This window comes from Leptosomus discolor, chromosome 11 (assembly GCF_034619465.1).
Source record: "Leptosomus discolor isolate bLepDis1 chromosome 11, bLepDis1.hap2, whole genome shotgun sequence".
Lineage (NCBI taxonomy): Eukaryota > Metazoa > Chordata > Aves > Leptosomiformes > Leptosomidae > Leptosomus > Leptosomus discolor.
Window position 1 is genome coordinate 2660268 of NC_141401.1, and position 12212 is coordinate 2672479.

The window sequence follows — 12212 nt, forward strand, 5'->3', positions numbered from 1 at the left end:
TGTCAGTCAATGCTAACAAGAATACGAAGGGTAACGCTAAATTTAATGTAGTAACTAGGCTGAAGAGCTAGATTTGACCATCAAGGTCTAAATTACAATGACATGTATTTGCAACCTTTTATATTCAAAATAAAAACACTTCTAGAGTATTCAGACCCTGGGAATTTTAAATGGTTGTAGTCTGCTCTCTTTTTTTTTTTCCCCCTTGCAATCTAAACGTTCGCATTAGAAATGCAGAGGTGAAGATTCTTTTAATCCGAGACTAAAGGCCTTTGATGTTGCAGCAGACATCTTTTCCCAAACTGGCTGGGCAGTTCCCGCGTTGCTTAGGAAATCCAAAATGCTCTTTAACAAGCACAGCAGAACGAGAGGTCTCTGAGGTCGTACGTGCATTACACGTTCTGAAAAGCGGTTCCTTCGCCTTTTGGCTTTAGCCAAACTTGTTCTTTCATTCTGGTCAGGAACCAATCTGCAGGCAACACAGGTATCGCGCAGGCGGTGGGATCTTGGATCACAGGTCACTGCAGGCTTGACCTCCAGTCCAGGGAAGTCAGTGCAAAGATTCCCACCAGGCTTTGGCACAGCTCCTGAATTTTACACGCTGGAGACAGACCGTGGCAAAAAGCAAGTCAGAAATGAACCGGGGCCCCGTTCTGTTTAGCCGGTCTCTGCCCTTCCTGACACCTCCTACCAGAGAAGGTGGAGCAGCACACGACGGGCTCGCCACGGGGCTCTGATTCGGATGGTCGTTCTTCCACCCCCTCATCCCGTCACTGGCCCAGGGCTCTGCCAGAGGAGCCGGTGAGAGGAGACGCTGTGTGAAACGCAGCTGCCTTCTCGCGTGCTGCGGAAAGACGGCCGCAAGGCTGGTTTCATACAGCAGGCAAGGACGTGGCATTTTTCAGACCTTCATTTACCCGCTCTTGGGACCCTGAAGGCTCTTAAACGCGCTGTCTCACATAAGCAGTCCAGTCGATTGGCTTGGTGTCCAATCCTGTCATCCCAGTTTGATTTTCAAAGCTCCAGATGCACATACTTTTTATACAACGCTTCAATGCAAAATATGATTATTTTTAATAAGATATTTGGTCTACTTTTCCTCACTTTCTAGCCCTGTCTTCAAATTCACCAATAGAGGCTCAGGAATGTAAAACAGATCCCTTGGGAACTGTAGAAATTTGGGGAAAATAGTGCTGTTCTACAAAGCCCTTCTGAAGCTCTATTTAAAATAGTTAAAACTGGTTATCCCACCAATAGTTTAACCTGATCTAGCGGTTTAAAACACAGTGCACACACAGTAGCATTTTAAATTGATGCTGGAACCAGATAAAAGGCACATCATAAAGATAAAAGCTGCAATTATTTAAACTGCGTCAATTGCAAGTATTAATTTTCCTTTTCAACTTCCACGAGGTTTGCTTCCATCGCATATTTAGGCGGCAAGATGCTAGCAGCATAATCACTTTTATTTCTTGCTCCCACTCACAATCCCTGTTTGCAGGCTTTTAGTTACTGACACTGGTGGGAGTTTGAAATCCAGAATAAAATAGGTACCAACAAAGAGACTTTGAGAATATAATAAAGATAAGTAACATTATGGAAGATACGCAGGGAGCGCTTCCAATAGGTATAATTTTGCATTTCATCCTTCTCTCATTTTCATCACCCTGCCAGACTCCTAACTGCATCTTCCACTTAGCCCAAGCACTGCTTTTAGCCTTCCACGGAAATCGTACCCATTCAGCAGAAAATATAAGCTTTTCCCTTTTGATGGCCCTAAGCTCACTTTGTAGAGCAGCAATACTTGACAACGCCCTTCTGTTTTCCCAGGTGGAAGCTTGCAGAGAACACTTTGCAGTGATGAAATCAGCAGCGATGAAGACTTACATTTTGAGAACATGGTATATTCTTGTGCCGATAGTGCGGCTGAATACAGCTGAGGATTTCCAGTGGACAAAGAATAATCCAGGCTCTTTCTATTATGGCACTTTTCCAGCTGGTACTTTTAAATTACAGTTGATTGTGGGTTTTATAATGCTCTAGATCTACTTGTGTGTTCGCACAAAAAAGCTACCAAAAGGTTTACCTTGTCCTTCCAGGGAAGTGGCAGAAATAAAACCCCAGGTTCTTGCAGAATGCATACTGATTGTCATCTTCTGCAGCCAGCCCTGGAAACACAAGGATTCAAGTAAACCTGCACTTCATATAGTCACTTGAACCAGTAACTCAGGGTAAATGCTAACAGATTAATATTTCACATCCAGATCTCCTTTCCTGTCAGTGATTGAGATGCACAGTATAACAAATCACACCTGAGAACCCTTCTCCTTTGCCACAGATTATCCACAACTTATGAAGAATGAGAAACTAAAAATATCCTTTGTTATGCAGCTAACTTAAGAAATGAACGTCAGTGAAATAACTGTGTTGGGTTTGTTTCAAGCTGTTTAGTATTATCTAATTCACCCTTCAGTACTGCTTTATGAAACCTCGTCCTTTCTTCAACACGTATTCATACACACTCACATGTGCCATTCAACCAAAATCAAAACTAAAAACATATAGGCACTGATGTGTTTTCATGCTCAAGTTTTTAAGTGGTTTATGAAATGGATTAATCGCCCTTTTGTCTAATACTAGGAAAATAATCCAGGATCTTTCTATATATTTTACGTAACAACAGCTGAACTTGTAATCACTAAAAACCCCATAAAAACTAGCAGGCAGAAATCATGTGGGAATCTAATTTTTTCTGACAGCAAGATATTTCTGCCACGGTAGCAATGCACTACCTCGTGGCTGTAAAATAACAGTAACAGGATCTCATACACGAAAGAACTGGATTCCTTTTCCAGTGCCTCAGAAAAGGATACCTTTCGTCTACACTGTGATTTCAGACAGTCCCTCTTTATGCACGAGTGAAGCTCCCCACAGAAACCACCGGCCTCTCGCTCACTGGGCATGCCATCACGCACATTTCACACCAAGCTATGCGGCTCTGAAAGTCTATCCATTACTTTCTGGTAGGAAAATTTACTACGAAGACCCGTTTTTCAGGAAAATATTTAAATCGTAACTCACTTCTTTTTACCTTTAGGTTTTTTATGGGGTGTTGGAAGCTCTGCGTACCAGACTGAAGGGGCCTGGGATGAGGATGGGAAAGGACCAAGTATTTGGGATGCTTTTACTCACAAGAAAGGGAAAGTGTTTAGAAATGAAACAGGAGATTCCGCATGTGATGGCTACTACAAAGTTAAGGTATCGTTAAAGAGGAACTACCCCTCCAGAAACGTCCTGGAGTCATTTCACGATACTGATTTCTCCTTTCGAAATAACAGCAAAGATGAAATGCTTTAGTTGCTGTATAGACTCATTTAACTTATGAAGCCAAGGGATGACATTTTCAATTAGTTCAGTAAAATCTTCCTTCCTAGTAATCTCACTGATTCCATAATACCACAGCATATCCCAGATAAGTCTCAGTTTTTCAGGATTTTTGTGTCCAAAGAAATATTCTAAATTTTGTGGGAAATCCAAATGCTTAAGTTAGAACCACAGTGCACGCATTTGAGCTTTGAATAAAATTAACATCTTTTTTTTTTTGCATGTTTGAGCAGCTCTAAAGGTTTCCTATGTATATTCAAGAATAAAAAACATCAGATGCTTCAGAATTCAGTCTGAACGTTTTCCATTTTTTTGAATGGACAACAAATAAATAATCAATGCAGCTCTATTAGCAATGTGTTTCCAAGCTTAAAACTATCAAAAACAATTTTAGAATTACTGTCTGGGAGGAAAGACAGACACTCAGCAAGAATCCAAATGACTATAATAAGCCATTATTATATTATTTTATTATTAAATTATTGGAATTCCAACTAATTTGTTGAAAGTTACATTCCAGAGGATTTTCCGTACGCATGAAACCCAAGCAGAGGTCTCAGCAAGAACTGAGAGGAAAGAAATGAATTATGCCTCACTATCCTAAAACAGGAAAACACAGGAGAGATTTAATTTGCTCTCTCTCAAACAAGCAAAGGCTTGAAAGAGCAGCTTAATAAAAACCCACAGAGAGGTCAGAACTCCGAGGCTCGCTGGGCCGTTGCATCAGATTGAGGTGATGATCACAGGATCTATTTTTCAGAGGGGATTCAGGCATAAATGACAGCATTTCAACATCTTCTCACTACTGGGGGCCTGTATTTGAGATACTTTCTACCACTTGCTTCTAAGTGTTCAGTCACATGGTCCTCTTTATATAAAAGCACTCTCTCTATTTGCTTTCAGCACCAGAATTCTCTTTGCCTTGGCTCATATAACAATTTCTAACTCCATTTAATATCGAAGATGTAGTATTCCTTAGAAAAAGAACAGTATTCATACTGAATTTCTTTTTTGTGCTAACTCCAGTATGAGACAGTAAACGAAAGCCTGTGTAACCATGGTTTTGTGCCTAAGCTGAAATGTTTGAGGTCAAGAGCTACAGGCTTGTATTATTTTTTGAAACATCCACATTACAAATTCTAACATAAATACAATTGTGTTGCAGAATACCTCAACTCATTTTTCTGTCCTCTCTTTGATGGTGAAAACATTCAGCTTCCATAGTTGTTAACACAAAAACGTTGCAGGACTTCTTTGGAGAGTCAAGAAAAAAAATGGTTAAAAAGGAAGCGTACAAGTAGAAAGAGCCACCATCTCAAAGCAAATGCAGAAAACAACTGATGGAATCTCCTTTGTGCAAGTCTCCTATAGATTTTCTGCATCCAGTACTATTTAAGACAGACGAGGAACTGAAGTTACTCTGCTCAGACTTCAGATGTGTTAATTGGATTTTCTTTTCACAGGATGACATTCGGTTACTGAAGGAGCTGAGAGTTAATCACTATCTATTCTCTATCTCATGGCCTCGGATTATGCCCACTGGCATCAAAAGTAAGCGTAACAATCTCACCACATTCTCAGCAGTGTTAGTAGGCAAGGAATTTTACTCTTAAGCACGCCACAGTTGTTTCACATTACTGTTAAACAGATTTCTGTTTCTTTGCAGAACAGTTTCACCATTACACATCCAGTACAGTACACCCACCAGCGTAATGTAAAATTCCTGGGTTAAAATTTTTAGATTTCTGTTCTTCCAGTTATTTGAAAAACAATCCAGGTAAATTCCTTGTCTGTGTGTTTCATCAGCAGAGCAATTGAATGAGAAGGGCATACAGTTCTACAACGATACAATTAACAGTCTGCTGGAGAACAATATTACCCCTATCGTCAGCCTCTACCACTGGGATCTTCCCCAGGTTAGACCACATTGAAATTAGTGAAATGTCTAATATAAGTGCTTCTGATAGGAAATTTCTTTCTAAGTTTGAGGACTATGGTACTTTAGAAAAATGTTTAATGATGCCTGCATGCTTTTAAGTGTCCTTATTATTTTCTATTAATTTGCATTTTATATACATTGCTGATACATACATTGAAGTTGTGAAAAATCTCTGTCTGAGCTACTGAAAGATAAATAAAAGTCTTTGTAAACAGGCAGCTGAACCTTCAATAACACTATTGATTCTCGAAATTCTTATTTACAAAGGTTCTCCAAGAAAAGTACGGTGGCTGGCAAAATATAAGCATGATAAATTATTTTAATGATTATGCGAATCTGTGTTTCGAGAAGTTTGGCGATCGTGTGAAACACTGGATTACTTTTAGTAATCCTTGGGTAAGTCATCAATGCTTTCCTTCCAACCACTCCCATCATACAGTCCTGTTCCCAAAATCCTGTGGAAGGGGCATTACAGGGAAATAGGTTAAAAATTGGAGAGAAGGAAAGGGAGAGACCTACGCCGCTAATCTTTGGGCCGCAAAATCTCAGTGGCCAGATTCTGCCAAGCACAGAGTTTTAAGACACGAAATGCCAGTGAAGTTTTGAAAAACAATCAGCTGCAGAGAAGAAAGGCACAGGAATGAGAGCGGCGGTTATAACTCGCCCTGAACAGCAAGCTAGCGAGTCAGGCCACTGACGCCAGTCACCAACACGTTGCTTCCAACGCGCCTCAGCATCTTGTCAGCCCAGCAGCGAGGCAGCAGCTGGAAGCCAAGGGCAGGGGAAGGAAAAAGGGGACTGGAGAGGACAGAGAGATGGAGAGAGAGGGACCGTGCAGAAGAGCACAGGCTCTAAGTCCACAGGATGGCAGCAAGTTCATTAGCTCTGCTGTTCTGAGAATAATTAACTCTCTGTGTTCGTAGGCGGTTGCTGAAAAGGGGTATGAAACTGGAGAACACGCACCAGGACTGAAGCTCGGTGGATGCGGAGCGTACAAAGCAGCACACCATATAATTAAAGTAAAACTAAAACTGTGCTTTAAATTCTGCACGAATCCAGAATTTTCAGCAGACTAAGGTTTTTGATTCTGCTCTTTAAACAGAAACACAGCTTTGTAGCGATGTCATTTCAACTCACACCTCAAAATTATCACCTGGCTTAAAACCACCAATGCGTATCCAGGTGTAGCATGAGATGCTAGGTGTGCTTTTATTTAAAACAGTTAAACAATAGTTGCTAGGTGCAACTTTTCCTTGTAATTTAAATCTCTTTGAAACATACTGTAAAACTGATTGAATAAGAAAACATCCAGATTACGCCAGAAACAAGGAGTAAAATCCTGACCTGTTGAAATGAACTTGAATTTCACAAGCGACTTCAGCAAGCCTAGCTCTTGTAAAAATAAACTTTCATTTGCCTGAATAAATTAGGCAAAGACACCCAAAGACTGGACAGAACACTATACCGAATGCTGCATATTACTTTCAGGGGGACCTACTGGAATTCAGGGAGGGAATCTTGCATAAACGCTTTGACATCTTACATGAAATGAAAGCTTCCACAACATACACAAAAGAAATTACGTGATCTTTTCAGACACACCTTAGTGCAAAAACCGCTCTTGCTCTTCACTAGCTTTCTATACTGTGATGTAACAGATTAAAATGTGCACATGTTGGGTTTTTTTAACTTGCAGACTCACGCGAAGGTATGGCACTCTTACAACAACACATGGCGGAGGGAGCAGCAAGGTAACAAGAAGTCATTCTGTAATTATGCTTCTCTTTATACTAAGGGGTTAAAGATGATGCAAAAAAAAAAGTAAACTGCAGAATTGTCACTTTGTTTTAAGGTATGGTTGGAATTTCCTTAACTAGCGGCTGGGGTGAACCTGTTGATCCACATAGCCAGACAGACAGAGACGCTGCTGAAAGATACATACAGTTTCATTTGGGATGGTTTGCAAATCCAATTTTCAGAGGCGACTACCCAGAAGTTATGAAGAACTGCGTAGGTAAGCCTCCGTCACCGGCCACATCCTGAATAACCTCCACCCTCACAGCATCTTACCACCCAATAGCCCCTGACCCACATGTAGTTTAGCCAAGTAAGAGGACGCAGGCGAGACAAGCCGAAGCCACAAATGGCCCACGGGCTAGTCGCAGCTCCCGAGCAGTTTGGGGGACACATGAGAACTAACAAGTTGAGCTGCTGTTGAGCCCAACGGTTGCACATCTCCGTGCTCCAAACTGGAAAGGAAGCAACTATCCCGCTTTCCAGTCCTAGCCCATTTTTAGAGGCCTAACCAAGACAAGGGTCGTGAAATACTGTTCTGGATTTTCCACCGAAGAACAGCAGTTTTTCATTACTAAAGCTTGCGCTTCTACAGGGCTCCACTATCTTCATTTAACAGAATGAAAATCGGCAATGTACCCAGCAGCAAAGCACTCCTGTTCTTGTCATGTTGTGCTTCCAAGCATTCTGTTGACACTTATCATGATCTTTGAAAAGAAACAACACTTTAATTCACTGTCTTCTCCATGTATTGTACCCGTTTCTTTTCCAAACCAAAAGGATAAGAGATTATTCCATCTCCAAAAAGCAAGCAAACTAAACTGTGCTCTACACTAACACTAAGTTCAGGAAAACTGTGTTTATTGTTGGTGAGGTAAAGAAAACAAATTTCTGTGCTCCTCAGAAGTGTTTCCTATAATTATTTTGATAGGTAGGAAGAGTGCCCAGCAGGGCCTGGGGACATCGAGATTACCAACTTTCTCCGTGCAAGAGAAAACCTATATTAAAGGCACATCGGATTTCCTGGGAATAGGTCATTTTACTACTCGTTACGTTCTACAGAAGAGCTTTCCTTTTCTACAAGTGTCCAGTTACCACACTGACCGTGATTTGGCTGAACTGGTGGACCCAAAATGGCCAGCTCCAGGACCTAAATGGTTATATTCTGTGCCTTGGGGATTCAGAAGATTACTCAACTTCGTTAAGGTGATTACAGAGTAAATCTTTAAAAGGAAGCGAACAAAATGTCAGTTACATGCAGAAGTTCAGGAGCTGCACTTACGCTGTTTCAGATTTTCAACAGTTTCACCTATACATTTGTCCTGTCATACTGAGAAGTTTCTTTGCCAAAAAAACCCACCTTAATTTCTGTTCAGAAAACTACAGAATTCAGTCATCTTGAAATAAAAACTGTAGTTAACCTAAATTACCATTTACACATTTTTCTTACTAAAGATAACTGTAAGTGAATCTAGAAAACTGCTTTTAATGCATTCTACTGAGAATCCCATGTTCTGTCAAAATAAGATTATTTTGTTTACACAAACAGATCTAAACATCTCTTTGTTTGCAGACACAGTACGGGAACCCTCCCATTTATGTGACAGAGAATGGAGTTTCTGAAAAGGTACAGTGTACTCAGCTGTGTGATGAATGGCGGATAGAGTATCTGAAAGGATATATTAATGAAATACTGAAAGGTAACTTTAAAAATCATCTTTTTAGTGCATGAGCTTTTTGAGCGTTTTCACCTTCTGATGATTTTTTACTCTTGTAATTTACATCACAGAGAAATCAAAATGAAGAGCAAATTAGACTAATAAATTTTCACAAAAATGACAACGTAGCCAAATGTAGTGGTGTTAATAAATACAATAACCTACATGAGATTTTATACTGTAATAGAGCATCAGTTTCCACTTTTAGAAAGCAGGAATTGCACCTAATTACCATTCTTACAGAGCTCTAGTACCTCTAAGCTAAAGATAACGTTTTCAGAGGATCTAAACTACTTTATACTTTGCCATTTTCCTGTCCTTCTCCCCTCTCTGTCTGGTATAAACCAGAACATCTACAGAACGGCATTTTAAGGATGACAAACATAGGCAACAAGTTTAACAGAGTGATTTGTGTTCTGTTTACAGCTCTAAACGATGGTGTTAATGTCAAAGGTTATACTGCCTGGTCACTGCTGGATCAGTTTGAATGGAACAAAGGCTTCTCCGAAAGATTTGGATTTTATCACATTGATTTTAAAAACAAGAACAAACCACGATATCCAAAGGCATCCGTTGACTATTACAAAAAGATTATCAGTGCAAATGGATTCCCAAATCCAAGAGAGGTGATGTCAATTGATAATTTTATTCTTTTTTCTTTTTCTCTTCAATATATGGGCACGTATCACATTGAATTTCATGAAACAACCTGCATGAATATGGTACATGAAATGACACTTTGGTTCTGTAAATTCGGGATGAGCTAAACATGCATGTCTCCAGGGACAGAGAAAGTGGAACCAGCCTCAACTACTGTTTCTAAAGCATTTCACAAACTCTAATTGGACTTACTGATGGAATCAAAAATGCTGAATCATAAGTCACCAGTGCTCTGACAGATTTCTGGGCAGAAAATTACACATATGTGTGGAATATATTATGTGCTTTTAAAAATCTTATTAAACCATTAACTATCAGAAATATATTGTAATAAAAATCACAAAGATTCAAAGAAACTTACAGAAAATCATACGCTGACAGATTAAGTTTCAAGTCCAATTGTAGTGGACAAAAATTCAGGGAGAGAGAGGAAGCTGCTGTGAATGAGACAGAATATTCCAGTCTAACAGAACTGCTGCATGTCAACCTCCTCAGGTGAACAACTGGTATCAGAAGGCCATGGACACTTGCTCTACCACGCACCAACTCCTTGCTACAGGTAATCACGTGTCTTCTGGTTTGTTTTATAAAGGTGTATTATGTAACTTTCAGATTTTTAAATTTCTCTGTGAATACTACTGTTAGCGGGTCCTAAAAGGTATTTCCTCCCTGAAAGCACAACAGCTTTCCGATACGACAATCCTCTCAAGAAAATTCCCATCATTTACTCTCCCCAGCTAAAATCACTGTAGCTAAACAGATCGACTGTGGATGTCAGTGGAGCACACAAACTGAAAGAATTACTAGTTAAAATTAAGGCTAGGAATGACAGTATTCTCCTTAAAACAATAAAAGCGCTAACTCCTCTTTCCAACATAAAACAAACCCAGACAAATCAAGACAACCATGCAGACAGAAAATATCCAAAAACGTTTGTCTTCCACATACAACAAAACTATTAAAAAAAAAAAAGGGCTAAGCACTGGCCTAAGGTAGCGTTAAGCCCCGTTTCTGCTCTTTCATCCTCCCGGTTGCAGAGCCAACAGCAGCACAACTTAGAGCAGCTGCTCAAGAACACATAACGCAGCAGACTTTGCCGGCAGATTCCACAGGGCCAGGTTAATCCATCTCACTTAAGACCTTCCTAGTGCAATTCAGGACCTTCCATAATCCCTGAACTAGAAGAACAGTCGGCCGCAGCAGATTTCTGAAACTTTTAAGAAAGATGAAATAAGTACGATAAAGTCTCCTAAGAAGGATCAGATAAATTCCATACAGCAGCAAACGTCAAAGCAGTCATCCCAAGTTCATGCTGCTTAGCCTCGCCTGCCGAGCGATATGTTCTGTGGGACTTAACTGTGCTTACTGAACTCTTTGAGGCTTATCTGCGGAGGAAAATTCTATAAAATAAAGCCCATTTAATTTTTCAAAGAGCTGCAAAACAATCATAAAAAGGCTAAAGTGCTTCCCGAGGATTTCTCTTTGACAATCTTCTTTTCTACCCTTCCCTTGGCAGGGGAGGGAGGGAATAAAAACCAAAGGAATACTGCTAATGCACTGAAGTGGATTCATCGTAAGCACAACTTTTGCAGCCCTTTGCACACTGACATATCTTCAAAAATTTACTTTAGAAAGAAAAGAGAGGGAAAGCCATCATGACTTTGCTCCAGCTTTTGCAGACTTGTGAAATTTTGTTTGTTTTGTTTGCTGTTTATGCCATTATCAACATTTAACAAAATAATCTCAGCCATACGTGTTCAAAAAAATCCTTAATCTATGTTAACTCTAAGTTAACAATTCATATACTCCAGAAGATTAAATTTCTTACGTATTGCTCATTTCTCAAATTTTAGATTCCCTGATTACTCACATGGAAATGGTGACAGAGATTGTTCTTCCTACAGTTTTCACTCTCTGCGTACTCGTCAGTATTGTCCTACTAATATTCTACCTTCGAAATCACAGTTAAAACTGCATGCTTACACACATCTTCATTTTGCATAATAAAAATTATTCAAGTCTCATTATATCACTTGAAGTTTACCACCAATGCCTCTTCTTACACCACTGTAAAGATACATGACTTCATCTGTCCACCTAGCGCTTTTATAGGTTTTTCTACTCAGTTCCCAGAATATAATTTCAATTTTTTCTCAACACCCAAAGTACATATTCTTTCTGCATTACTTTCTACTAATTTTAAGTAGCAGATTTTATGTTTCTTATTATTTTGGAAACTACCATACATTTTGCTCACCAGAAAAAGAGTTAGCTAAGACTAAAGCGATTCAAATCTTGACAGTGCAAATTTCAAGTGATTAAAAGCTGTTTGCAAATTCTGATTTCAGTCTGTTCATCAACAGACCTTTAATTAGCATGTAACTGCTATTTGAAGAGAGACAGACACGTAATTTTAAAGCAGAAAAGCATTTAAATATTCCAAGAGCACTGCTTAAGCATTAACTTACTATTCGTGTCCAAAAGTTAGGATAATCTGTGCCTTACTACTTAGGTGTGGAGAAGAATTATTTGAACTGATTAATCAAAGATGACAACTGCCGAGTCAGATTTAAACCAAGGACTCTTATCTTGCTGGTTTTGTTTACAGGGAACTGAGTTTACCTCATAGGACTTCACAATATCTTACACAGGTGTATTAAGTAATCCAAGCACCTCCGGAATGTCATATTCTGCCTCAAATTCACTTCTGCTGCAGG

General features: G+C 39.6%; 1 protein-coding gene across 1 annotated transcript; it reads left to right on the forward strand.

Moving 5' to 3' along the window:
* Positions 1 to 1977: 1977 nt before the first annotated feature.
* On the forward strand, positions 1978 to 11464 carry LCTL (lactase like). The gene is made up of 13 exons (XM_086471714.1): positions 1978 to 1999; positions 3098 to 3258; positions 4848 to 4935; positions 5191 to 5300; positions 5591 to 5719; positions 6247 to 6342; positions 7020 to 7074; positions 7176 to 7337; positions 8049 to 8323; positions 8691 to 8817; positions 9262 to 9461; positions 9991 to 10054; positions 11349 to 11464. Exons 3-13 carry the CDS (start codon positions 4917 to 4919, stop codon positions 11462 to 11464), a joined length of 1353 nt encoding a protein of 450 aa, XP_086327840.1. The 5' UTR covers positions 1978 to 1999; positions 3098 to 3258; positions 4848 to 4916.
* Positions 11465 to 12212: the final 748 nt, after the last annotated feature.